General features: G+C 46.3%; 1 protein-coding gene across 1 annotated transcript; it reads left to right on the plus strand.

Annotated features, from left to right (window-relative positions):
- Positions 1 to 6,797: 6,797 nt before the first annotated feature.
- Positions 6,798 to 27,854, plus strand: FAM234B (family with sequence similarity 234 member B). The gene is made up of 13 exons (XM_082765962.1): positions 6,798 to 6,840; positions 12,286 to 12,678; positions 13,617 to 13,715; positions 15,658 to 15,846; positions 17,363 to 17,493; positions 18,171 to 18,318; positions 18,677 to 18,818; positions 19,480 to 19,623; positions 22,972 to 23,053; positions 23,280 to 23,435; positions 24,046 to 24,163; positions 25,311 to 25,537; positions 25,952 to 27,854. The coding sequence occupies exons 1-13, from the start codon at positions 6,804 to 6,806 to the stop codon at positions 25,955 to 25,957; spliced, it is 1,872 nt and encodes a 623-aa protein (XP_082622088.1). The 5' UTR covers positions 6,798 to 6,803; the 3' UTR covers positions 25,958 to 27,854.
- The last annotated feature ends 60 nt before the right edge of the window (positions 27,855 to 27,914 follow it).

Genomic DNA, 27,914 nt, shown 5'->3' on the forward strand with positions numbered 1-27,914 from the left:
TTCCCTGCTCTCCGCATTTCCACAGCCTTTCCTTGGAGCCTCCTCCAGCTGCACCTCTCCTACCCCTCCCTCCCACTCCTGCAAGCTGGCCATCTCCCCCACACATGGCAGCCTCATGGGAAGGGAAGCCTCAACGATGGAGCCCCTTCTGAAAGCAGCCTTGCCCGTGAGGACGCCCGTATCTCTTTGCCCCCGGTTCCTTCTGGGCAGCACTCAACCTCTCCGGCACAGCTGTCTGACTTCTCTGACTAGTCACAGTTTCCACTATGCACTGCTCCTCTCTGGCTGCTTGAACCCTCCAGCCATCCAGCCATGAATTTGCTCACCACGTTGTTCCTGCCTTTTAACAAACATGCCAATTAATTCCCTGCTGATTAGTTCATTCCCAATGCTCTCTGCCAAATCTATTTCTGGTGGAATAAACAAGGAGGGATGAATCGGCGGCAGGGTTATTATATTTTTCCCTGCTCCCCCTCTCCCAGGTCTGTGCCTGCCAAAACAAACAGGCTCAGGTCTGGTCAGTGCTTGATAAAAAGTCTCCCAAAGAAATAAATGCAAGGTGTTAAAGGGATGATTTTTGTGGAGCAGGAGGTGGGACCCCGAGTCTGGTCCCGTCTCTGTGTCAGACGGACATTTTGCAGTGGTTCGAGGATGTGCAGCCACCACGGCAGTGGCCCTGAGCAGCACAATTGCAGCGCACCCAGGCTCATGACTGGACCTACCAAGGCACTGCTTGCAAGTGCCTTGGCCAAATCCGCATTCTTCCTGATATTACTTCTCCAGTATCAGCTGGCAGCAACACCCTCTCTGCTTCCTGATCAGTCTATTCTTATTTAACTCTGTTTTCCGCGGCCAAAACGTCTGCACTCGGCAGTGAGAAAAAAGATCCTTTTCCATGGGGCAAAGGACCGTCCAGCTGCTTAGAATAAAAGCCGGCATCCAAAAATGAAGGAGCAAGAGGCTGTGTGTAAGTGTTACGGAGAGGCAGATCCCCAGCTGGAAGGGACTTGGCGATGCAGGTTTACCCAAGGTGAAGAGCCGATCAGCAGGAAAGCTTAGTGGCATCCTTCTCAGCACAGCCCATCAACATTGCTCACTACTAGCATTTAGCCAGCCATTTAATCCCAATCACAGCAGAGCTCCAGCCAGGACCACAGAAAGGGATATCTACATCTCTGACACCAGACAAGGACAGCTCAGACCGCTTCTGCCCACCCCCAGTCCCTCTGGCTCTGTTGCAAGGAAATTTCTGCCTGGTTTACAGAGCCTTGCCACTGAAGCAGCGGGACTCTCATTTGCAGAGTTATAAAACACCAATTTTCTAAAGCAGCCCACAATCTGAAGGCTTAGCATAGACCAGCCTCAGGAGGAACTGGAAAGCTATTTTGTCAGGGCTCAAACAAGCAAATAAAACGTCCAGGCAACAAGAAAATAACCCAAACAATCATCTGTCTCCAGCTGTTCCCTGTTTAGCACAGGGCAAACACAGTCCGGTCATGCTGCAGTTGTAGCTCCTTGAGAAGAGGAAATGAATTGCTCTGGGACAGGGTGGGATGGGGACACTGGATGCATGCAAGAAGCCCTCCAGGGTGTCCACATGGACACCAGGGCCCAGCTGAGCTCTGAATGACCCTGGTGGGAAACCCACACAGGCACATCAGGGCACCCTGAAACACCCCAAACCCAGCCTGTGCTGGGAAAGGGTGACAATGTCCTCCATGATGTCCTGGTCTCATGCTAGCAGCAGCTCTTGGGGTTTCTGGAGGGAAGGAGGACCCAAGGGAGCTCCAGCACTTCCCTTCTCTGCTGCCTGCCTTGTACCTTCCACATTTCCAGTGATGTGAAAGAGGAGTGCTGCCCAGCCCACCAGCACCCATGTGCCATCACTGCAACAAGCTAAGCAGAGATCAGAAATATTGTTAATACAACCAAGCAACAAGAAACACTTCCCCATTATTATTTTTTTTTTTTGGCACATCTCTATGACTGTGTTGTAAGCAACCACAGAGCGTTTAATTTGATCTCCTCTCTGAGGACTGCCACTTTCAGTTGTTTTTCTAAACACAAGCAGCCTCAGTCTGAAGCTTGCTTATGACATACAAATGGGCTGCTGCATGTCTGTCTGGGGGTCTCTCAGGCCACAGAAGAGCTCCAAGACAGTTAAATCCCTCTGGCAAGAGCAACACCTGCAGAAACATTTGAGTTTTTCTCCTTTGTCCCTGGTCCAGCCTGCAACCTTTGGGCAGGTGCAGATTCAGCAAGCTGAGGGCAAAAGGGGCTCGGATCCCTCCTTCCTGAGGTCTGACAGCCACAGCAAGCTCCCACATCAGTGCTCTGGGCATGGGCACCTGCAGCAGCGCTCAGACCTCCCATGCCAAGACCAGGTGTTTGCACAGGGAGTCCTGGCTCTCAGAGGATGCCTCAAAGACCAACGGGGGCCACAGGTCTGGCTCTGCAAGCCTGCAAAGCACTTCAGAGCATGGATTAACCAGGTGTTATCTAGCCAGGCTGGTTAGAAGGAAGAGGGTGACTCCCAAGGGTGCCTCAAGATGTTTCACATCAGAAACACCCACCATTTCTGGCCCCATGGCCGCACACAGGCACACCACACAGCCGTGGGGCTCCACAAATTAGACATCTGCAGAGCTGCAGCTATCTTTTGGCCTCTTGTTTATGCTGAGGAGGATTCAGGGCTGGAACTGGTTTAAATGCCTGGGCTCATTGAAAAATCTGTGCACACCTGCACTGCTTAAACTTGCCTGAAATACTCTTGCTGTAGGTACCAGAAAAAGTGGAGTGTTTTGCACCTGCTAGGAATGTTATTGCCACTTTTCCTGTTTCTTGCTTTTATTATTTCTTCCTGTTAGCTTTCACTGCTTGATTGCATTTTATTTTGTTGTTTGAACAAGCATTTCCTATCTATTGCAGTGTCTGCTCCCATGTGAGTTCTCCATCCTGGAGAGACTCAGCCAGGCACAAGAGGAACAAGGATGGTGCTCCCAGCCCTGTCCACATAGCCATGGCCAGCCCTGCGAATGAGACGGGTAGGATGAGAAGAACAGGTAAAAACATTAGCTTAGGGCACATAGGAGTGCAAAGATACTGGGTATTTCTTTCCTCTGGACAGCTGAGAACAGCTGCTCCAGCTGCGGTGTGCACCTCCCAGCTGGTTCTCTGTACAAGTGAGCCAGGCCTCCACCACAGCACAGCATCCTGGCCACCACATCTGACTGGAGCAGTGAAGAAACATCCTTCCTTAAGTCTCCCCTTCTCACCATTTCCTCCACAGTCTCTCACAGGTTCTTAAAACTTCCTTAGGCGGAGAGGGTGCCACCATGAAGCCAAAGGCAGCTGTGAGTCTCTGTCCCCTTCAGCTGCTGAGCACACATTTGATAGCCCCGAAATGGCTGCAGCAGGGACGGGGACTTTTCCAGTGGCTGGCCATGTAGGCTGTGTGTGGCTCCCTGCTTTGGGTGGAGAGGGCTCAGCAGGATCCCTGAGGCAGGCTATGGCAAGTCTGTCTGTGTCAGACACCCATGCTGTGTGCTGCAGGCTGGAGCTGTGGGACAGCTGGCTGCCAGGCACCCCCCAGAGTAGACATGACACGATGGGCCATATGGCAGCCGTAGGGCCTATCAGACCTTGAAACACAGAGAGGTGGAAGGTGATGAAGGCCTGTACCTGGTTGGAGAGCAGCAGATGAAACCTGTGTCGTATCCATTGTTCCAGCACAGTCAAAGAAGCCCACAGTTGCAAAACCAGATAGGACATCCTGGTACTTATGAGACGAAGGTGCAGCACAGAGCTATTCTTATGGTTGTTGTAACCTCTCAAGCCACAAGGGTGCCTGCTGCCTTCCTGGCAATGAACTAATTTCCTAAAACAGCACTAAGTACCTAGGGCTGCCAACGACCCCACTTCTCCACACATGGGAACCTGCATGATTGTTCTGTAGGGTCAACAGACCAGGGGTGAGCTCAGCAAGGGCTCTCCCAACATCACATTCCCTGCCCCAGCTGCCTCCTCACCTATCCTGCAAGAAAGAGTCGGGCCTAGCAGAGCAGCAGGAAGACTGCCGTTGCTGCAAAGATCTCACAGAAGAGGCATGTGGCACTATCACTTTTCAGTGGGCAAGATCAAAAGGCCAGGCATCAGCTGCAAAGAGGGAAGAAAATCAGTCTGATTCAGACCCATGCTGAAGGCAGGTGATGTTGGAAATAGAAGGCAGGATCAGCAGGGACACACCGGGCCAGCATCTGGCAGCTCCTACAGAGGAAAAAGGGCAGCACTTACCACGGTACAGAAAGGACAGCACTTCTCACTTGTGGGACATTCAGTGTAGGTTGGTCCAGTGGCTAAAGGTGAAGAGAACTGAATACAAGGACCTCAAGGCAGGAAGGGGATGATACATGGCCAGTCCCAAGAAGAAATAAAGGAGGAGAAAAAAAAACCATATAGCTGCAACCTGGATGCAGGGTTAGAATGCATTATCTGGGACTGCTGCACAATGCAGCTGCCCACACATGTCATTTTTCTGTTGCTGTTCAAGGACATCACCCCTCTCTGTTCACATAGACTGAGAGTGAAAAGGTAATGCAAATGGTGACACTAAAAAGTCTTCCTACTTGTGTGTCATACCATTTTTGAGTCAACTGCAAAGTATCCTGCACTGGTCATCTTAAGCTTGGATATTGCTACAAATTGTGTAGTCAGATGAATAATGCAACTTCAACACACCAGCATTTCAAAGGAGATGGGTCAGGTCAGAAATCAGGCATCCAGCAGGGCACAGATAGTTTACCTCAGGCAGGGAGAACCTAAGCAGGACAACAAGTGCCAGTCTAGACAGAGAAGGCTTGCACAAGTGTAATGCTGATGAGGGGCTTGCAGCTGCACATTTCCAAGCTTTTTGGCTTGTAATGTTTTTCTAAAAAACAAAAAGCATTGCAAGCCAAAGCTCTCAGACTTCTATGCTTATGTCCCAATATCCCATTTTTCAGCATTTGGCTTCTTCAAACAGCTTTGAAAAAAAATAAATAACAATTCATGTAAAAGCAACATTCACATAAATGAATGATTTATTTGCAACTTCAGTTTTATTTTCACAGCTTTTTGATTGATATTAGTACACTTGACAGGTCCAATTTATATGCAAATCAGCTAACATTCACAGTGTAAAGAAGAAAAACTTCATTTTTCATGCTTTGGATATCATTAAACTCTCTGAACACTTTGCTCAGCCAGATGTTCCTCAAATACATCAGTTTTTGCTGCAGATCACTTGCCCTTGCTATCCATTAGGCTTACAGAGATCTCAGGGGTTGGGGAAAGAGACATTTTTGTGGGTATGCATGAATTTAAGAGTGGGTTATGCTGTACCACAAACACACGAGCACTGTAAACTACAGGCTCTTGCAGTGTATGTGTGTGTGCCTGATGTGAGAAGACCACAAATGAGGACAACAGATTTTCCAGTTCCCAGTTCTGGCTGTTTTCTCTTGCAACCTAGCTCCCAAGTCTAATTGGTGCCAGAAGCATTTTCTTAGAAAGAGCTTTTCTTCAGGACAGTTCTTGTCCCTGTGTATCACAAGATTTTCTAACTGAGACTTGAAAAGCATCCAGGATCTCTCCCGTAAATATTGACATAGTTACAGGATCACTATGGCTCCTAAATCAAAAGCTGGAGGAGGGGAAATGGCAATATGGAACAGGAGTGTGTTCTCAGAAAGACCTAGAAAGGAAGGAAAAAGAATAATTCTGATGGCTTTTGCAGAGTTTGCCGTCTGAGATTGTCCCACCATGTGCTGTGTTCTCAGGAAGGTCCTGATCTGAAGCCTGGTGACATCAGTGGAAAAATGTCCAGTGGTACCAAAAGGTTTGGGATCAGGAACTACTTCTTTTTCCCTCTTTCAAGTTTGTTTTTTAAAACAAATAAATAAATAAATAAATAAGTCTCTTCAACAGTTAAACCACTTGGTGTCTCTCTTCTGCTCCTTCCTTACTGTTATTATCTAAAGAGTTTCAGGACAGACTTGGACAGGAAAGGGTGGTACATTATTTCCAGGAACAAAATAGGGAAAAAGCAGCAGCAGCAGTTGCTTAGAAAAAACGATGCAGTCTTTAGGCAGTCAGACTTTCTTTTCTTGTATTTAGCCAATACTCTTCTCTTCTCTGACAAAACAATCAGTCTTGAGAGCTCTCATACAAATCATGGCTTGAAGAAGTGCTGGTGTCAGAAGGCCAATGTGTGGGGCTGGGAATCAGAGTGCCAGAGCCTTGTGGCTTTGGGGAAACCACAAAACCCTCCTTGCTCAAGTTCCCCATTGTGGGAAGGGGAGAGTTCACTCGGGAGCTTGCCTTAGGCTATGGTGAAGATGGAGGAGAGTTCTGGAAAATGCCTGCGTGGTCATTTGTACAGTAATTAAAAAAAATAAAATAAAATGTTGCAAAACAAAACCAAATGGCAAAATAAGCCTTCTCCCAACCAAATTCTTCCCAAGAATGTAGGCACATGTTTATACCAGGAACAACTCAAAGGACTGGCTCTTGCACAAACCACTTGGGACGAGGAGTGCAATTTTGCACGCATCTGCGCCCAGCACGCTGTGCGGGCTGCCCTTGGCCGGGGCTCAGTGCCGAAGGCTAGATCAAGCCTCGCAGCACCCCACAGGGGCGAAGAGCCCTGGTTTGGGTAAGACCGGTCCTGGCCTGGCAGAGACCCTCGGCAGAACTACATTCCCCAGCGTGCCGCAGGAGGGAGCATGAGGCAGCGGGCGGCGCGCCTGCTCACTGCGCTCTCCACCATGGCCACGGTGCTGTCCCGGGCGCTGAAGCTGCCGGGTGAGGGGCTGCGGCCGCGGCCGGCCGGGAGGGAGCGCGGGGCCGGGCCGGGATGGGCCGGGGCGGGCCGGGGGCAGCCGCTCCCGCGGCCGGTCCTGCTCCTGCTCCCGGCGTGGTGGGGAAGGGGCCGGGGCTGCGGGCGCTGCGGGGGCCTCCTGCGGGACTGGGGCTGGCTGCGGGGGGCGTAGGGCTCCAGGCAGCCTCGCAGTGCCCTGCCCGAGGCCCTCCTGCCGGTTTTACCCCAAAAAGGCAAAGGGCAGGGGTTGGGTACGTGTCGCTGAGCGTAGCCAGGTGGGTGTTCAGGGTCTGCCTCGCTTTTCTGTGTAGTTCCTGGCCGGAGATGTTGAGCGAGATGAAAGGATATGGGAACATAAGGGACTATTGTGCTGGGAGCCAGATCTTCCAAAGATAAGGCAGCCAGCAGCAGTCCAACCATTCTCTTTGGCATGGATATTATGGGTTATCAGGGTACATTGCTAAACCACGCCTTGAGTTTGCTAGGTGCTGTTGAAAGCACTGGCAGGACTCTGCAGGGGACGCTGCCAAAGCACCTGGCTCCATTACCCCAATGGCAAGGTGCCTCGGTGCCCCTCCTGGCCACGTCTTGCCTTCAGAACAGCCATGGGACAGAGGCTCCTTCCCAAATCTGCACCCCCGTATGATCCCGCAGTGCCCCAATCCATGAAGCAGCATCCAGGGCAGGCAGTGCCTTCCTCCTCTGTTGGTCCAAGAAGGTCGCAGTAATGTCTGCAGGGCCCTTCCGGCCTGCCTTTGGTAACCCACAGCAGTGCTCAGTAGTTTTGTATTTACATCAGGACTGTTTGGTCTCACACACAGATTCACTTGCTACTCCATTTCTTCTTGGTTTCATGAGACTGTTGTTCCTGGCAGCAGGAAAGAATCGATTTTACGTGAAGTTTATTTAGGACAAATGCAAACTGGTGTGTGTGTCTATTGGTGTGTGACCACTGGGAAACTGTACAGTAACAAGGACAAATCTCTCTTGGGATCTCTGGCACTAGCAAGAGCTATTTGAGATCTGCCATTGGGAGGCACTGATTTGGGAAAAGAGCACAGGCCTTGTAGCTACAGTGAGGAAAATTGTTCTTGTATCAGTCCTTAGGTGAAACTGCATGAATCATACTTTGTTCATGTGGTTAACTCCTGAAAAATGTAGCTTTCGACAGCAGTGAAAAAGCAGAAAGCCTATTGCTAGAGCTGTTTTTTCTGCTGCATCTCATTAAATTAATTACATCAATATGTGGCAACTTACTTCCCTATGGGCTGAGAGATATGTCTGCAGTACCCAATGACTGGTGCCTGCCAACTGCAAAAAAAACAAAAGAATAAACAGAAGCCTGAAGCGAGTACAAAGGATACTGGAACCAGTGTGTCATCATTGGAATAATGCGCTGAAAATTGCACTTGTCTGAAGTCCAAGGTTTGCTCTTTTCACTCTAAAGTAGATGCAGAAAAAAGCATTTCTAGTAAGTCAAGAAAGAAATATGACAATTTAATAGCTTTCAAGGCATCAGCACTAGCAATGAATATTTCATTATGAGCAGGACCTGATTTAACACGGATCACCTCACAGGTGCCTCCTTTCCAAGCTGTAGCACAATTCATCTTTTCTTCTGTGGGAGGTCACATTCTACTGCTGCAGCAGTCACAAGAGCAGCCTGTGCAAAAAGTACTGTCAGGCAAATGCATGGTGATTTTCAAATTAGTAAAGTGCATTTTGGAGTCCTACTGCCCTTGGAAGTTAACAAGCTTGGGGCATTTTCTTTCTCTTCTGCCTTGGAAAATCTCCTTCTTTGGTATTTGCTTTTTCTATCAGTGATTGCAAAAAAAAAAAAAAAAAAAAGGAGTATCATTACTGATAATTTATCCACAGACCACAACCAGCAGTTCCCCTGGTTGTTTGTAACCACAGGCCACTGACTGGGAACCTCTGTTTTATCATTAGTGTCATGAAAAAAAACACACACAAATACCAGTTAGGTGAGGTCAGGAGGGAAGCTGTTCATTAGCCACAGGTGAAAATGCAGATCAGTAGAGAAGCTGACTGCTGAGGAGAGTACTGTCCCAGTAGAGTGGGTGCAAAGTTTATATACACTTAGGGACACTGTGCAAAAGGTAGATAACAGAATGTGAGCTACACAAGTCTATTACATGTCCAAGGCCCCAGATCTGCTGCAGGCTCGTCTGGCGTCTGTTTTATTTAGTGCAGGATTGTGACAGTTACACATTGATTATTGTTTCAGGAGATAGGGTGAGATCAAGAAGAGTTTGATCAAGAAGCTGACTTATTTTTACTTGCACAGTGGAAAGTAGAAACTGCACAGGAATACTGGATTTTCTGAGAGCTCATCGCTTAAAACAATGGCAGCTTCAGCAATCTCTCGATGGACAAACTGCCTTCCCCCTGCCTGAGCCTCTGTGCTGACCAGAAAGGAAAAAAATTGAGTCTGAAGTCAGTGAGCACTTCTTAGTAAATGATAATTCTCTAAATGATGTGAGTGGCCTTGTTTTCACAAATCCTACTGCTATTTAGGTCTCTCTGTACTTTTCTGTTTAAAAATCTTGGAGCAATCAGTGGAAACCTGGTGTGGCATCCTTCCTTCCCGCGGCAAGTGACCTGAAACTCAGGTGAAGAGTCACGTCCCTTCTGCTCTTTCTCCAGCCAGGTGAATGCAGAGTTACTTACTCATTGCACTGCAGAACAGCCTCAGGAGGCTGGGCTGAGCATGTGCACGCCAGATGTGTTCCCAAAGCACTGACAGATCGTTTGTTAGGGTATTTTTGGAGCAGTGGGAGATAAGCATGTGAATCCTCTGAGGTTAGATACACACTTGGGTTTCCTATGGGCTAGGTGAGTGCTCCAGCGGCCTGTGTTAAAGGGCAGTATCTTCTCTCCTTGTGGTTTAAAAAAACCTCATCAGGGCATTTTATGCCTTGTGAGAATCTCAATTAATCTTTATTTACCTGTATAGTAGCTGTTTTCTAACATCTGACAAGTGGATTGGGATTCTTACTTGGTTCTCAGCAGGAACGGTGTTCCTGTCACAGAACCTCTGTGGTGGCTGACATGACTGTCCATGTTCCCAGCATCTCGGTCCCAGGCAGCACAAGGAGTGGGTGAGCCATAGTTTCAAGGTCCTTTCTGTTTCCTAGAGATCCAAAGCAAAACCATAGCAGATAAAGCTCATTCCTGCCAATACTTTTAGTTGCTCCAAGGATGAGCAACAAATTTTAGTCTTCTGGGTCCACTGTCTGGAATTAAAATAACTAAGGAAGTCACAGTCTATTTGAAGTGTAAGCATGCTGTTGTACTCAAAGTACACCAGGGTTCAAAATCGGGAGCAGTCTGGCTAACATCAGAACTGTCCACCTTTGACTTCCCAGGCCAAATATTTGAAATACCATTTACTCTTGGGTCAGCAGCATTTACTTTTAATACCACTGTGACCTGGATCAAGCTGGCACATCTGGATTTGTAGTGTGATGCTGTAAATACCCTGCCAGTGAGTCCTCCGTGGAACTCCTTGGTTTTGCTGAATTCTCTTTTAGCAGCGTAGCACAATCCTACTGCATAGACGGCTGGGAAACTCACACAGCTTGCACACTGCAATCTCCAAGCAGAGAGCTGTGTGCCACTGAGGTCAGGCCAAGACTTTCCCTGAAATGCGTACACTTTGAGTGCATGTTATTTCAGGGCAGAACTATGTCAAACAACGCAGTGTCTCACAAGGATACACAGTCCCATAGGAACGCAGTGCTTTTTAGCTGAGTGCTCTACTGCTTTTTTGAGTGGGTTTGTGCACCAGAGTGTTTTAATGGGAGTCCTGCGTGGAAGCACGTGGTTCAGAAAGGAAGGGTCTGATTTAGACATATGATCTGTTGGGATATCTTTATTTCCCTCTGATCAGTATGGGTGGCTTGCCCTGGCTGCTCCTCTTACTGTGAGGCTTTTGACCTGTATTGGGATTGACTGTTTTTCTTAAATCTTAACTAAATGTTACAGTACCTGTTTAACCGTGGGTCTGCCTTTTACAGGAAAAACAGAAGTAAGGCATATTATCTTATGCAGTAAGAATAACCATGAGAGTCCTTAAACTTCCACTCAGTAGAGCCTTTCTGTTATCTTAGTGTCTGAGAATAGTTATAGCTTGTGTTTTTTTTTCCCGTTATTTATGCCTTGCATGTATCCCTTCAGGCATCTCCAGGCACAAGTTAGCTCTTGTCTCAGGTCAGCTTTAGGCAAAGGGAAATGAGATAGATACCTGGGATAACAAAATCCCAGCTTGGAATAGAAGAGAGAAAGAAACAGACCGAAACCCTTTAAACATCCAAGCAGCGGCCATGGCTCCGTGCCCAGCCCAGTGGCTGGGGGCAGCTCCCTGAGATGCGCTCCTGCACTCGTAGCTCAGAGCCTGAGGCTGTGTGGATCTCACCTGCCCCCATGACCAGATGGCCCTGGCCTTAAGCCAGCAGGTAGCACCAGGCTCTGCCCCTGCCCTCATCACACTCCCTGCGGCTGGCAAGGGCTTGGGGGAGAAGTCATCCATGTGTCAGGCATCTGTGGTGCAGGGGCAGGAGCTGGGAAGGCTCCAAGAGCTTGGCTAGTTTCTTGTACCACCACCTGAAGGCATCAGCGCTATGGTGTTTATCTCAGCAAGGCCGGGCACAAGCTGTCAGCTGAGGTGGGAGCAGGAGCAGAGCAGGAGTGCTGGTTTCCCACTGTAGGGGCTGGCTGAGCCATGCAGAGAAGGTGGTGTCTCAAAGGAGCATCCCTGATCCCTTCAGACACCAGGATATACTGACCCAACAGGCCAAAATCACTTACTTTGCCATAATCTTCATGGAGTTGATACCCATTTTTACCAGCAGTGCAGACAAACCTTTCACAGAGCTTCATCCCAGCTGAGACCCTTCCATCCCTCATGAAGCAGGACAGCAAATACACCACACCAGAAGGCAGCAGTGCTGCTTGGACCGGGAAGAAGAAGCAGGGGAAAAATGAGTTGCAGATGATGTCCCCCTTGGGGGACATAGCCTACAAGTGAAGAGGGGCTGTGTTGGGATTAGGGTTTGGCAAATGCTAAAGGAGTTCAGTCTGAAGTCAAGAGAGTGTTGCAGTTTAGGTACTCAGAGGACTAAGCACGATTCATGTCCATGTAGCTCACTACCAAACAGGAAAGTATACATGCATACTTGTATCTATGTATGTGTATAGATATTTTATATATATATATATGCCTTTATCTTGGGGAAATAAATGGTTGGCATCACTTCTCCTGTAGCTCCTACTCCAAAACCTGGACCCTGTCTTTTCTCTCACAGCTCTCACTGGGATCTCACCTGGCTCACTGTAGCCTTTTCTCCACTGAAATCCTGAAAAAGCAAGGAGCTAATGCTTTATTGTCTGTCTCCATCTCTCCTCAGGAAAGAAGAGCCCGGACCTCGGGGAGTACGATCCCCTCACTCAGGCTGATAGTGATGAAAGCGAAGATGACCTCGTACTCAACATACAGAAAAACGGGGGTGTCAAGAATGGAAAGAGCCCCCCTGAGGAGATGCAGGATCCTGACTCCGATGTGGAGGTTGGGATGACAAAGCAGCGCACGTCAGAAAGCGCGCCTGAGGGTTATCCTGCAGAGGCGGCTGGGAGCTTGGAGCAGAAGGCTGCTCCCTCCCTCATGCCATACCTGCGCACAGCGGTCTTTTTGCTCACTGTGGTGATCTCGATGATTCTTGTTTTGGTGTGCGCGTTTCTCATTCCCTGTCCCCCTAGGGATTTGCATAACACCTGGAACCGCAACCTAGGTCAGGGAACAGGTGAGAAAGCCCCAGGAACAGCATCTGGCGTGGGGGAGGTGGCAGCTCCCAGGCTGGGCATCGGCGGGAGAGACCTATCTGGGAGAGCCAGCTCAGAGCAGAGACCCTTCCTCACCACTGCAGATCCTTCAAGGTAATAGACAGGCAGCTCTGTCCTGCTTGTTCTTCAAGCTGAAGCCTGCAAAATCTGGCTCCAGTAGCTAACAGTACCACAAAATCTTGTTTCTGTCAACACCGAAAAGCATTTTGACTCTTCTCCCATCCTACCTTTTTGTCTGGATGGTGTGCTCTGTTTCAGATACAGATGGCCCAGCCCACCTTAAAACATAGTGCCTCCCTCTCTAGACCCTGGGTTGTACCAGCACCTCTACACTGAAGTGTGTGGGAGTGTTTGGGAAGAAACAGATAGAAATCTTTGTGTCTCCTGACTGGCTCAACTAACCTTATTTCTTTTGTCTTGCCCTGCTTGAATCTTTAAATCAACATTTGGGATCTTTTTGCCAACTTACACAGGCCACTGATAACATTTCTGAAGTATCTCCCGTTCTGACCTCTGAAGTAAAGTAACAGTAGTTTGTGAAATAATTTCTGCCAGGTCTAGATATGTCTCTCCCTCCTTGCTTTCTGCCCCTGGCTTCCAAATCTAAGCTCTTCATAAGATGTGTGTCTCCCACATCACCTCAGAAAGTGAAGTGGGAAACAGATATCTTTTTCTGTCAGTTCCTGTATTTTTCCCTTTCCTTCCTCTGTCTCAGATGCTACATTTCTGCCTTTCCATGCAGTGAAAGATCTAGCTGTGGTGGGAGCTGTCTGGCATTACTGCTTCCCTAGCAGACTCCATGAGTCTGTTTTTTGTGCCAGCCTTCTGCTCCCAGTGTGAAGAGTGGGCTGAGTGGCTGCTCTCTCAGCAGCGCGGTGGTTCTCTGTGACTGTTGCAGGTGGAGTGTTATCCCCACTGGAGCTGTGTGATGTGAACGGCGATGGGCTTCCTGACATCCTCATCGTCTTCACAGCCTTGATGAATGCCAGTGTCATGGGTAAGCACCACAGTTCCTTCCACTCCCCTTTCTGTACTTGTCAGTACAAACCTTGGTATATTCGTCTAGCGCATGGGAAAAGTCCGTACCCCTACAAATCCACCTTGTTGTTTCTTTCATTAACATGGCTTCTGTTCTGTGACTGTGCTTTGTCATGCTGTTCATTATTTTCCTTGCAAGCCTCTGCTCCAGTACCTGTTCTCAGCCAGTCAGTCACCCATTTCCCCTCATCTCATCTTGGGGCAAGTCCATCTCTTTGTCCTGTACTTGTGCACACTTGGCTTGAGGGCAGAGATAAAGCAATCAGAAAGCACTGCGCTACAAATAGCAATTAGAAATAAGGCGTTATTTTTCCCCCTTTGCTAATTCTCAAAGCTCTTAACTAAAAAGCTCTGTCTCTATACCTCCATTTTACAGATAGGGAGATGGAAGCACAAAGAAGGGAAGCAGCTTGACAAAGATCATAGACAGGATTCAGTAGTAGTCTGGACTCTTTCCTGATCCGTGATCTGGTCTCCTGGCCATTGCTAAGGGTAGCTGGCAATAGGAACAGTGATGACAGACTGACTGCTTGAGTGCTCTGATTCTTCTGAGCTAGCTCACTGCTTGCCAACAGGGAGCGTTATGGATTTTCTTCCCTGGAGCTGCTCTGATTCCCTGTCTTCCCCGGGGCCAAAGAGGGCTGTACAAACTTCTTTTATTGCAGTGATTCTGTTGTTTTTAGAGCAGCTGCAGGTTGGTGTTGGAGGAAATAGCCCCACCTTGCTGCCTTTTTCTCCATGTCCCTCCATATCCCTACCAGGCTCCAAATGTTAATTCATGTACGATAAATTGGCTGATGGTGGGGAAGCTTCTGTGCTTGACTGTTTAGCAGGGATCACCCTTCTTCGTTCTGGTGGCTGCTTAGAATAGGTTCTGGTGGACCAAGCTGTGACATTGTTAGATATTTAACCAGCTTATACACACAGCAGTTGTGAGCTGCATTGAAGAATTAGGTGTTCTAGATCCCTGCCAACCCAACAAAAAGAATTGATCCTTAGCGTGAGCCATATGATTTTCAGTTTGAGAAGAGGGTAGGTTTAGATTTAGAGGGTGGGCTCAGACTTGATTTTAGCCAGTGGCCCAGATACACTCTCCATGTAGTCAGGTCATGCTGAGTTTTGGCAGTAAGACGGGAGCCAACAGGAACTGTTGTTATCTTGAAATGTATGGGAGTTCATCTTAAGTTGTGGTATGAATGTCCAGGGTGGAGATTGCAGTAACCACAATTGTATCTGAGGAGAGGCTGAGCTAAAAGTTGTTGGCATTTGGAATCAGAGCCAACAGTCTATTGAAACAGCAGCATAGGACGCCTTTTCTCACTGTTATTTTGTGCTAACTGGTGAATCAGGAAAAGACCCTGAGTTACACCAATTTGTTGCATTCAGTCTGTTTTTCACAGCAACAACAAAAAAAGTTGGAAAACAAAGGAAAAAGCTCTCAGATTGTCAGTCACTTTCTGGTGCCCCAGAATTACAGACAGCCCAGACCTTCCACATGAGGTGGCAGCTGCCTTGGGAGTCACTTAAGACATCCCCTCAGTGGTGTCCATTGGCTTAAGGAAGAGGGGATCGGAAGGGTCAGTCTGGTTTGACAGCAATGTGTTTCACACCAGGAAGTCAGCACAGCTCAGCAGGTTGTCCCCAAAAGGAGCTTGGTTTCTCTGTGCCCACCTGGCCACATTTCTTGCAGTGTGCTCAGGTCACTGCTAGGCTCTGCAGGCAGAGAGACTAATCCAAAGGGTGGGATCTGACCTTTACTTTAAGACAGTGTGGAGATAACTGGCTTGAGCCACTCAGCTTCAGGAGGCGGAGCTGGAACTTAAGCACAAGGACCAAAGACACTATGAAGATAGCCTTTGAAGCCAAGGGATTTCACTTTCTCTCTCTCCTGTCTCTTCCAGGTGTCTCTAAGCCCTCTGTGACTGTGGTGGCCCTTTCTGGTATGAATGGCAGCACTCTATGGTCCATCCAGCTTCCAGAGGAGACCCGGAGTGTGCAGTGCAAAGGGTTGTCTCTGGGGGCACCAGGAGAGCCCACCTGCCTTGTGACAGGAACATCTAAATTCCTCAGCCTTCTCAGCGCTTCCACAGGTAAAGGCAATTACTAGCATGTTAGAAAGATGCTGCTGCTTTTGCCTTTCTTTTGAAGGGCCAATAAGCACGAGTGATTCAGTGTTGGCACTTTGTGCTGGCTGTTATCTAGTGACACACAGGAAAGAGTGAAAGCACTAATAAGTTTCTAGTTACAAAGGGTGAGAGAGGCAGCAGACCATTGCCACTCTCTGGTAGCATCTCCATCCTACCATCTCAGAGCATTTCAAAGTGTTAATCTTATCTGTTCATCTGTAATAGCTGCGTGGCATAAAGGATATGTAAGGTCTGTTTTCATCTACAATGAGCTGTTAGTACAGCTCTGCACCTACGTAGCAGCACTGGGAAGCTGAGCACCAGATCGAGAAGTTACACAGAGACATATGCTACAGCTAGTAAACCCATCAGAGAAATTAGGCCCATAGAAAAATTGATTAAATATGAATGAATATTGCATTTTTAATCACATGGTCATGTGCATCTCCATTCTCTGATTGCTGCTTGTTCTGCCACATTAATTCACTGACAGAAATATTGATAGGTAACTATAGGAGAATGATTTTGGAATCAGAACAGAGGATGGAGAGAGACAAGAAACTTTGGGTGTAAGTGATAGATTCAGTCAATGAGCAGCAGTACTTACCTTTCAAATATTTTTAGGGACCAGATCATGTGCACGGCTCCATGTTTGCATCATGAGGACCACAGGCTGTCTTCTTTACCAGCAGTAGCAGCTTTAATAATGTACACTAGTGTTTGCAGGTCTGGCCTTTGGTTTCCTTTGTCATGCAAGGATGAACCATATCCTACACAGCAGTAGCAGCAGCAAAGCATTTTTAAACTGGTTTGAAAAATGGAAGTGCTGGCAAAAGACTTACAAATAAGTAAAAGCATCACATTCCATTTTGCCTTTTTTGGCGTTCATCTGCCAATTTGCAAATCAGGTTTTACTGAGTTTCCAGCTGGGTCCATGCTGGACTGCTGAACCATTTGACATCATGTCTGCTAACATGCTTTCACCCTGAGGTGGAGTGAGCATGCTATGCTGGAGTGGCTATTTGCTGCTGGGAATTTAACTGAAACACAGATTTGCACTTTGAATATCAGAACTGCCCATCTGTTCCCTTTCCTGGCATCCACCTACAGGCTTTACTGCTGACTGCTGTCCTGCAGACCAGCGCCACTCTTATTTAGGTTCTCCTTCCAAGAGTGAACCTCAGATATTCCCTGCTGTTTCAGGAAGCTTGTTGGGCTCAGGTCTGTGTAGAGAGATGCAGAGAAGGAAGCACAGCAGGACGAAGGCATGTCTCAAAGCCAATCTGAAGAAATGCTAGGGGAAGAACTCTACTTCCCACTGCATGTTGTCCCAGTCTGAATGCTTTTCTTCCCTTTTCTCCAGGAATGGGGAAGACAAGCTCTCTTATTCTGTCCTTCACATAGGTTTTGAGGAACTTGCTGGGGATGCCCACTGGTTCCCCAAGTGCTGCAGGTCTCTCTGGTCCTGTTCTTCCCACAGGCAAGACCATCTGGACACTGAACTCCATCCACCTTTCTGATGGGATCCTGGCTGCACCGGCTGCAACTCTTCCGGATGTAGATGGAGATGGCGTTAGAGATATTGTTGTTCTGGCTCTCAAAGAGACACAGGTACAGCATGTCCCTGCTACAGGTCTGAAAGGACCTTAACTGCTTAGAGGAAAAACAGGGACCCTTGATGTGGAAAGGTTATAACAGGCGATACAAGAGCTCTTAATTGTTGTTCCCTTAGATTTCTTTGAAAAACGCCTTCTTTCTTTCAGTGGCTCAGAGCAGTGAGATCAAGCAATAATGACACTACCTGCATTTCTTATCAGCTGCAAATGAACAGAAGGGTCATTATTCACTCCTGGCTGAGACTTGAGAACTATCTTTTTCTGCTCAGTGAATGCTTGTTTTGAAGTGAGTGTTTAGCAGCATTGTAGGAAGTCATGTTGAGTTAGATCCCTGGAGAAAGGAGCACTCAGCTTATCCAGAGGCAATAAGTACTTGTGTGATGAATTTAAGTGCAGATTTCCTCTATGCTCACATCCCCGTGATTCTAGCATTGCTGTTGTTAGAGGAGTCCGTTTCTTTGAAGTCCCTTCCATCTTTGATGCTTTTGCAGACAAGAGAAAACCATGAATGTAAGACTCCCAGGAAACCAAACTGAGCAGAGACACCACTAGTTAGACCTTGCTGTGGACGGAAAAGGCAGCAGAGCTTCATGCTGTGGGCACCAGGAAAGATTCTGAGAGTACAAATGCATGAAATCACTGCCAGAAATCTCTACATCTCTCTCTTTGCAGCCTGATGTGTTTTTCGTCTTGGTGTCAGGAAAGACCGGGACTGATTTGGGTGGGCCTGTGAAGTACAGCATCAATGGAGAAGGGAAAGTGATTGGTCCTCAAGTCCATATCACCAGCCGGGGAGCCATCTACATCCTGTTTGGTTTTGGTAAGACACACCTAGCCTCTCCAATACTTCTCCTTACTGAGAAAACATTTATTTTACCAGAAGTGGCTCAGAGAGTGCCTGGGTTGTCTGCTCCATGCTTTGCAATGTAAAATCTGGAAGTAGACAGCATGAGAGAGAGTCTCACTGCCATGATGTGAAAGAGTACCAGTGCCTGAAATATCTTGGAGTTTTCCAAAGCCAGCTCATCATGGCACATAATTCCAAGGAACTTTCAGCTCTTTTTTTGCCTTCTACTTCATGTGGCCTTTTACCACAGCTACAGTGGTCCAAAGGACCCTCTGTACTATCACACAATTAACCTTTGCAGGCATGACTTCATTTTCACTCTTCCTGGCAGGTAATGTCCAAGCAGTTGCCCTGAGGGATATCTTTACCCAAGCCAGAAACCGGGACAGCTTTCCTGCAATGCTGCAGCAGGAGGAGCCAGAGTGGGAAAAACGAAGATCTGTAAACCTGTCAGAGCTCATTGACATTTACAGGTAGGAGATAAACTGGTCATCTTGCTTCTGCTGGAAGAGGTAGGGGAGGGTGAGCGCCTTTTAGTGCTCCTAGACACGTTCCCTGCTACTTCAATGTTGTCTTTCATTGCCTCCTTGATAACAGCACTCTAGAGTACATTGTTTCCTCCCTGTCCTGTGGTTGTCCTAGAAAAAGAAATACAAAGTATGATAAAATGGACTCTTTTGCTTCTTCTGCTCCTTGTACCTTTCTTCTGCCTCCTGTGCATTTCTGGAGGAAAAAACATAGTGTTTCCAGCTAATAGAGTCCTTTTGGGAAGCCCAGCCCCTGTACAGCATTGTGGGCCAGGATTTCACAGCCCCTTCTCCATTACTGGCAAATTGTGGTCAGGGTCAGCCCAGTTAGGAATAAAGGGAAGGAACAAATGTGAGCCTCCACAGTCTGTGCTTTTTATAGTAACTCAAGATGTTCAGAAGAGCCCAGACCTGAATTTAGCCTGCTTATTTAGCCTGCTTAGAAACCCACAACAGGAAGCTAAGCTCCATCAGTGGGAAAAAGATGGGCTTCTCCAAGAATAGTTCAAATTTTAGGTAGCATGAATTGTTATGTGGACAAGCAGGTAATGCTGAGATGCGGGAATACAAGCCTAGGAATCTTCTCTCTGCTTTCCATTTGTCCCAGTGGGGGTGTTGAATTCCTGCAGATGATGAAGACACCTGACACAAACTGCAGCAACCTGCTCATCACCAGCAAAGAGGGCTTGATCCTGCTACAGGGACAGGACCTGGAGCCCCGTTGGACTCTGGAAATGCAGAATATCAGCAGGTTACGTACTGGGAACATTTTTCTTTCCTATATCTTTCTGTTCTATTTTCTGCCTTTCACCTTCAAGCACATGTTTTCCTTGGAAAGCAATCAAGTCCAAAAAAAACAAAGTCCATAGAGAAATCTAAGAACTGGGGGCATGTGGATACATTGCTGAGCAAACAAGGAGGGCAAAGAAAGCAAAGAGCAGAAGACATGAAATCTTTTGAGCTGTGTGCTCATATATGAAGGGCTTGATTCAGATACCCAGCACTGATGTCATGACTGCTGTGGCACTGAAGCTCAGGGGACTACCGGTGTGTGATTCAGCCCATCTGCTGTCCACAGCTGCCACTTGCCAGCTCAGTGGAGAGGAGCAGGTGCATTAGTGTGTTAGCATCCAAGTCTTCAGAGAAGGTGTCTGAATATGTCCCACAGATATTAATATTCCTTGAAAGCTGGAAGTCATCACTCTGATGGCAGTCAGTCTATACTAAATGTAAACCTTAAAACAATATTGCTCATCTTCTTATTTCACACATGTAAATTAAGCAATTAGCTAGATCTAATAAATTGATAATAACCAGCAATTTCAGATTGCTCTGTATTAAATGTATGCAAAGAGCAGTTGGGCACAGTTCAAGGAAATTATGTTGGAAACAGATTGTTTGCTCTGCTGTCTGGAGGAAAGAAAGCAGCTCTCGTTGCAGTGTTACCTCTCAGCTCAGTGTTACCTGTCAAGAGCATCCTGAGAGCTGGTGGGTAACATAAGCAGTGGCTTTAGGCAATGGCTTATGGCTAGATCATCTTGCTGTGGGGAAAGGTGGTGGAGTAAAAGTATTTTTGGCCTAGAGTCTGCAGACTTCTGGATGTGTCTGGAATCTAGTTCAAAGAATAAATACATGCTGACTAAACAAAGCCAGTTCAAAGAAGCTGTAAAAGCAGGAATACTGAAGAAATTTCTAAATGGAAAAATTGTAGGGGGTTCAAATCAAAAAGGACTGAAAACTGCTTTTCCTGTTCCATTCTCAGAATCACAGAATAATTGAGAATAGAAGGCACCTCTGAAGATTATCTAATCCAACCCTTCTCAAGCAGGTTCAGCTACACCAGGTTGCTCTGGGCTGTGTGCAGTTGGGTTTTAAATAGCTGTGAGGATGGAGACTTTGCAACCTCTCTGGGCAACTTGTATTTCAGATTGCTGCACTCCAGCCATGTTTTTTCTGTTTCTGTGACATCCCAAGGGACAGAGTACAGTATGTGTACAGAAGCTGCCAGATAGGTCATTGAAAAATAATGAAAGCAATTCTTATTCAAGGCCACTGTGCTAAAGTCCTAGTCTGTCTGTTTTCTCAGAGTTAAGGGAGATAAAATCTAGTAGGTTGAATATAGTGTGCATTCATTTAAGATGGTATTTTTTATAGGACTTAGAGGTTCTGCCTAAGCAACACAGGGTGGGGAACCAATTCAGTTCAGAGGTGTCACAAGGGATTCAAACAGTCCCAAACTGTGATCATGTGATGCTGTGAAACCCGGGTCATCATCAGCCATAGTGTACAGAACCAGCTGAGAGCTCCCCTTTACTTGGGTAAACCTGCCTCAAGCTCCATCTTGCTCCAGCCAAGCTGACTAACTCCAACCTTTTGGGAGCATTCTCTGATAAAAACAGCCTGGCTGTTGCAAGTGTGCTGCATTTCCAAAGAGCTTTTGACAAGATCCCTGGAAGACCATAAAGGAGAACCAGTAGTCATAAAACAAGAGTGAAGTTCAGAGACCATGAAATTGAGTAAGCAGTTGAAAATTGTGTTGTAAATGGGTGTTTCAGATGAGAGAGGATTAATAGCAGGTTGCTGCGGGGATTACTGTTGGGCAGGAGTAATTACCAGCCTTCTGGTTCATTTGAGAAAGTGCCCGTGGGATTTTTCAGTTGATGGTAGCATCTGAAATACATTTGCTTGTCTACGCTCAGTTTGTAGGATCAGTCACTGACTGTAGCCCTAAAGGGACATGAGATGTGTCATCTCAGGAGAGAGTTTAAGTTAATGCCCATAGGATAGAACTACCTACTACTTCTTTTTGATACAGGAGAGTTTTCAAGCTATGGGAGTATCCCAAAATACTGCCTTGGAAGCATTGGTTGTGGTTGCCAAAGGTGTCTGTAAAGTGAATTACATCGTTTGAAGCATTAAGTATACATAGTGAAGCCACTGCTGTACTGTGGCATTGCTGTTCAGGAGCCATTCTAGTCTGCACATTTTAAAGTGGAAGCTAAAAAATTTGGAGAAAAGGGCTGGAAAAGTGCTTTAGCATGGAAGATTTAAGTTAGTGGGCTTAGATGATCAAAGAGAAGCCTGAGAGGTGAGTTCATATGCGCATATAAGTCACAGGAACTAACAGATTTTTTAATCTTGCCATAGCAAGAACAAGTGCCTTGGAGCAGAAGCCACTCATGTTCAAGAAAATGAAAATGTTTCTATGGATGGGATTAATCATTAGAACTGACTGCCACAAGAAGTGATGAATTTATCTCCTCTTTATATTTCTGTAGCAAGCCTCAGGGCTGGGTAGATCTAGTCAGACTCAGCCTACTGATACTTGCTTAATTGGATGAAATAGAGTAATCTGTCATAAATAAGAGGAGGGAGGGCATGGTGTGATCATCTCACCCTAAAATATATGATTCTGTGGTTTAAAGGAATCATTTATGCTTCTTAGAGCCTTATGTCCAACTGTGCTGAATTTAAGAAAGGCAGAGCTGAGACTCAGAAAGCCAAAGGCAAGTAAGACAGTTTGAAAAGAGTTACAATGGGAGATTCAAGTAGTAGTGTTATGTTGCCCGGAAGGGAAAGGATGGGAGGGGGCTTCATTTGAACTCCTGAAGGTTATAAAAAGGCTTGTAAAATCACCAACAGTAAGAAAGCAAGGATTCATGGGCTGACATTAATGATGCGGATGTTAAGAGCAACTTTACACAGCTAAGGCAGGCTGGGACATTCACTTTGAGCAGGAGGTCAAATCTGCTGATGAATTTTGAAAGGGTTAGGAATTTTTTTATGACCATAACAAAACTGTATGGGTTCTCATGCTAGGGAAAGGGACATAGAGTCTTGGGTCATAGACAGCCCTGCAAGAGTTGGCCCCAACACAGACAACTCTGAAGAATGGCTAACAAGCACAATGAGCTGCTTGATCATTTTTCACTTTTCTGATCCACCAACAAATGATTCCTGCCTGTAAGAACAGTTCTCAGTGGATGAAAGATTTTACTTAGTATTGCAAATCCTGCCTCTGTAAAAGGCAGAATGTACTATGAAAGCAATTCCTGCTTTTCTGACGTAGGGCTGAATGTTTCTTTGTCCAAATTTATAGCCAGCCTGTGCCGGGTTACTTCAGTGCTGATCAAACTCTGGACTTCATGCTGCAAGCACAGACTGGAGATGGGAACAAAAAGGTAAAACAAGAGGAGGCAAAGAGGGCAGTAGCAACATAGTGAGGGAGGCTGGGTTGGAAGGGGCAGTCATTCCCTACTCCTGGCTGTTCCCATTTCTGTGGCTGGCACTGGTCACTGTGTGGCCAGTCATGACAGGGAGCAGCACAGGCTGTGCCAGTGGAAGGAGACTCCCGTTATGATGATACCTGAACAACCACTGAAGCTATATCTCTTTCCCTGTTTTGAGGTGGTGGTGATAGATGGCAAATCTGGCATCCCTGTTTGGAACCAGGAACTCCCATGGCAGAAGCAGCAACTTGATGCACTCTCAGTCATGACTTTGGACAAGAAATCTGTTTTCCTCTTTTGGGCTGATGAAGCACAGCCTGTGTTACAAAGTCTGGTGAGCAACCATACTTTCTTCATTTTTAGGCTTGTCTGTGAGACACATGCAATTTCTCTTTTATTCCTAATGCAATTTGACCTTAAACATATTATATGAGACTGCCAGGAACATCTTTTCTTCTTGGTTTGACACTCAGACCTCTCTGAGCCTGCACACAGGAGCTTATATGTGATTTCTCCTCCAAAAAGTTCCATTGACTTAAAACTCATTTGTTCAAAACCAAAATTTTCTGTGTGAATTTCACTTTTTTTTCCTGCAACATTGAGATTTTCTTACTGCGAATTTGTTCCCAGCCCCTGAGAGCTTCTTCTCAGCATGCAGGCACACAACTCAGCATGGAAACTCCAACTTTCAGACTGTAGCTTGGTCCATCAGGATGGCTTTCACAGAGCCAAATCTCAACTTTACCAAACGTAGTCTGGGAAGCAAATTCTGTTCCAGAAAGAAAACTTTCCAGGCTTTCAGCTCTGCAAAACCATTATTTTTTTGAATCTCTGAACCAAATGAAGTTAGTGCAGTGTCAGAAAACTTCTCTGTTTCTTTGGTAACACTAGATTGCTTTTTGCTAGCCATCTGTAACATTTTTGTCTGCCTTTCATTCCAACAGCAACCTGGTCCCAGATCTGAACGCCAAAGGCTGCACCACCTTTATCTCCTCCATCCTGTTTTCCCTACAGTCCTTTTGGACCTCACCAATGCAACAGACAAAGTCATTGCTTCAGCAAGTGAGTACAAATGGAGGAGAGACTGCATAGGCTAAAAGAAATAAGAGGAAGGGAGAGTTAGCTATGAGAAACAATATGGTATCATTTTGCCTACAGTAAATGTGTGTGATCCACCACACATAAACCAGAGATGGGAAATCACATTGCTGTTCTTCCTGAAGGAAGGTCCTGTCCAACCTTTACTTTGTAAATAAAAGACCCACCAAGTTTCATTTACACATTTAAAAATGGGAAAGTCGGAGTTTGATTTCACACATGTTTTGTACCAGAGAAGTTCCCTTGCTTTCCATGGAGCTGTTTATTATTTAAGGCAGTGCATGAAGAATCACTATGGAACTTCTTTGTTACCTCAGATACACTTCTGCCTTTGTTGGCTGTGTTCTGCTCTCTGGGATAGCAGCTGTGTTGCTGTTTCCACTTTCTTTTTGAAAGTGAGAATCCAAAATATTTAAATGTGTGTTTTTAAGGAACAGTGGATCTAGATTTAATGTCTATACAAGATCATACAGTCCCTGTTGGATTTCCTTGCTTTTCTAAAGTAGTTCAATCAACAGCCGACTTGTTGGGCATGACAGGATGTGGGTTAAAAAATCAGTTCATGTAGGACTGAGTCCAGTTGACCAGGAAGCAGGGAGAAGATGCTACGTAGCAGTATGTTTAATCACAGTTGTATCAAAAAACACAGCTTGGTCAAAATAAATAGAAATCATTTTAGAGGGGTTTATTAGAAACTGGGATTTCTGAGATCTGTACATATCATTCTGTGGTGGCTGGAGTGAACAGACTTGCCTATGTCTTACCAATTTCCCATTCTGTAGAGGTAAAAATATCTGCTAATAGGAGTGGGAAGGAATGCTCTATTCAGGTGAACTGCATTAATTAAATATGTACATCTCACATGTCAAACTCAAACCAGCACCTGTAATGAAAAACTTCCATTTCTGATTTCCTTTTCAGTTTATTTACACAGAAATTTTTTAACTTAAAATTGTTTGCCCTAATGAACACATGAGCATGCAATTGGAAAATCAGAATATACCCTCAGTCCAGTGGATGTTTTGTCTGAGTAAAGAGGAGGGTTTCTTTTGGGAGAAGCATAATCATTTACTCCTTGCCAATATTTTCTCTCTCTTTTCTGATGGGCCAGTTGGAATTAACGATCTCCAGAAGGATGCATTTCACATCACTGTGACAACAACTGCAACCTCTGAAAAACAGCCAGGATTTCTCTCAGTCAGCAAGCTGGGCTTAAAGTGGGCCATGATGACTCAAGGTCGAATGGTGTGGCTAAAGGACTCCACCACTCCCAAAATCAGCCGTGGAGAAGTGAGGCGATTTCTTGCCCGGCTAAAATTTGTTGACTTTCCTCACAAGGTGAGATTGTGCAGGAATCTTTGATGAAATCCAGGTTGTTGAGGATGTCTGATCTCTTCTGTACAAGCACATTTAGGTGCTCTTTATAGGGTGGGATGCAAATTGACTGCAAGGTGACCACCTGCCCCTTTGGGCATAAGCTGGCCAGAGTATGAGGCCAAGCTGTAATTTTGACAGTTGGACAAGGAGAGGGATCTTAAAAAGAACCAGGGATGGTAACCATAAGGGACTGAGGGACTCTCAGAGGGAATGGATAAGTAGAACAGAAATCCCTTGTTTTGACATGGGCAAACATCAATCCTTTTTTTAGTGGTGCCGAGGTTCAGTTGCTCTCCCATGAATTACCAGTTCTATCTACCAGACTAGATGGTAATGGATTTTGGCTTTGTTTTTTGTTTCCCTTTCCTTTTGCAGCTTTAGCCTAGTGGTTCCTCAGATTTTGGCTGGACCTATGGCCTGCATGGGGAATAGAGGAAGCTGCTCTGTGGATCTTCAGGAAAACTGCTGTGTAGAGAGAATGGGGGCTAAAAGCACTTCCCCTTTCTTCAGCTCTGGGGAATGCTGCTGGAGGCAGGTTTGTCCTAGGCAAACCTGTCCTGTACCAGAGGAATCTTGTTCAGCGTCTCCCCCTCCATAATGCTGTTCTTGCATGCTTCCTTCCAGGTAACATGGAAATGTGAATTTAGAGCTTATATACATACATATATATACAACTAGGTTATATATATATGGAAAACTGTTGTTTTCCAGATATATATATATATGTATGTATCAATTTATACAATACACGTATATTTTTTGTATGTTTAATTTATGAACAGAGGTAGGACACTCCTTTTTATGTCCAAACAGTATTCCCAGGCAGACAAACAAGCTCTAGGCCTAAGGTGGGCTATGATGACTCAAGGCAAATGGTGTGGGTAAAGGACACATCTATTTTAATGTTTATATTTTTGGAAAGAAGCCTCCATTTGGCTCCTGCAGGGCAAGTCTTGTCTACAACCTTTCCTGTGCTCTCAGTCCTCTTCTCCATTCTGTTGCCAACCTCACAAAAAAACCGAACTCTTTTGCTGAACTCCCCGATCTAGAGAAAGTAGGCTGCAACAGCATTTCCCAGCCTTTGCACTTGTGTATTTTTTTTCCCAGTCCCAAGTTCAAAACAAGTTAATGTGGGTGACGTAGAAGCAAAAGGTTCGTATCTCATTTCTACCTCCTGTTCATCCATCCTTAAGCTTTTTATGAACCTGAAGTGTCACTGCAATGTCATACTGCAGTCCAGTGGGCTGAGTTCCCCCTCAAAAAGCATTGCAGCCCTTTTGGGATAGACTCCCAGCAGATCCCTGCTGGCACTGTAAAGATGACAATAGATCCAGTTGCAGAGAAGCTGATTCTCACTACTGCTTCAGGCTTTAGAGGCTCAGACAGAGAAGCAGAGATGGAAAGCTTTTCTGTGCACTTGACCCATATTCTGGGCTCAACTTGACCATTCTCCTGCCAGCCCAGCTCTATGTGTAGTTCCAGAAAGAGCAGACTGCCCCCGGGGCAGGTTTGCTCTCAGTACATTTAGTGCTTTGAACTGTGCCTCTGAGTGTTCCATCAGTCTCCCACGTTGTAGTTGCGGAGCATCTACATGAAGCTTCCTACGACAGAAATGACCATGTATAAATTGGCCACTTTGGTGCCCTGGTAGCTCCCAACAGTGCAGGACAACAGCATGTTGCCTGTTTTGCAAATATACCTTTCTGGGCCTGACCATTGCCATTAGGCAGAACCAGGCTGAGGTGAGAACTGCAAATGGCTCTTCTGTCCTCCTGCTGGCATGTAACCCTTCCTGCCTCCCTGCACTTTCCTCCGAGTGGTGAGGTGATAGCAGGACTTTGATCCTTCCTCCACATGGGCACAGCTACCATGGGTTTACTCTCCTGGGCTCTTGACACCTCTTCTTGCGATGTCACCCTTTCTTCTCCCTCACTGCATCTATGTGCAAAGCTTCCAGGATAGCTCTTCAGGATTAGCTGCAAACCCCAGGGCTGGTCCTTGGGCCCTTCTCTCCTAATGTCAGACCCTGAAAACAGTTTGTATATGTTTAATGGTATTTTTGTGTAAATAGCTTTGTATATATTAGCACAACTGTAGCAACAGCTCTAGGCCTGGGATTTTCCTCCAGACAGAGGTTAGTATTTATAATATTCAGTTAGTTAATACAGATGCATAATAGGGACTAAAACCGTGAGGATCAGTAACATATGAAGATTAAACAGGAGTGCACCTTTCCTCCTGTCTAGCCACCACCTTGCTGGGAAAGGTGAGGCATCTGTTACCTGTAGTTACTCTCCTGAGGTTCTTCCCGAGAGAACTGATACTTGAGTGCAGTGAC

The sequence above is a fragment of the Aythya marila genome, assembly GCF_965140915.1.
Source record: "Aythya marila genome assembly, chromosome: 1".
Lineage (NCBI taxonomy): Eukaryota > Metazoa > Chordata > Aves > Anseriformes > Anatidae > Aythya > Aythya marila.

Coding starts and splice junctions, on each gene's coding strand:
- FAM234B (XM_082765962.1), top strand. CDS start 6,804: ATGGCCACGGTGCTGTCCCGGGCGCTGAAGCTGCCGG. Junction 6,841..12,285: donor CCGGGCGCTGAAGCTGCCGG/GTGAGGGGCTGC, acceptor ATCTCTCCTCAG/GAAAGAAGAGCCCGGACCTC. Junction 18,319..18,676: donor CTACATCCTGTTTGGTTTTG/GTAAGACACACC, acceptor TCTTCCTGGCAG/GTAATGTCCAAGCAGTTGCC.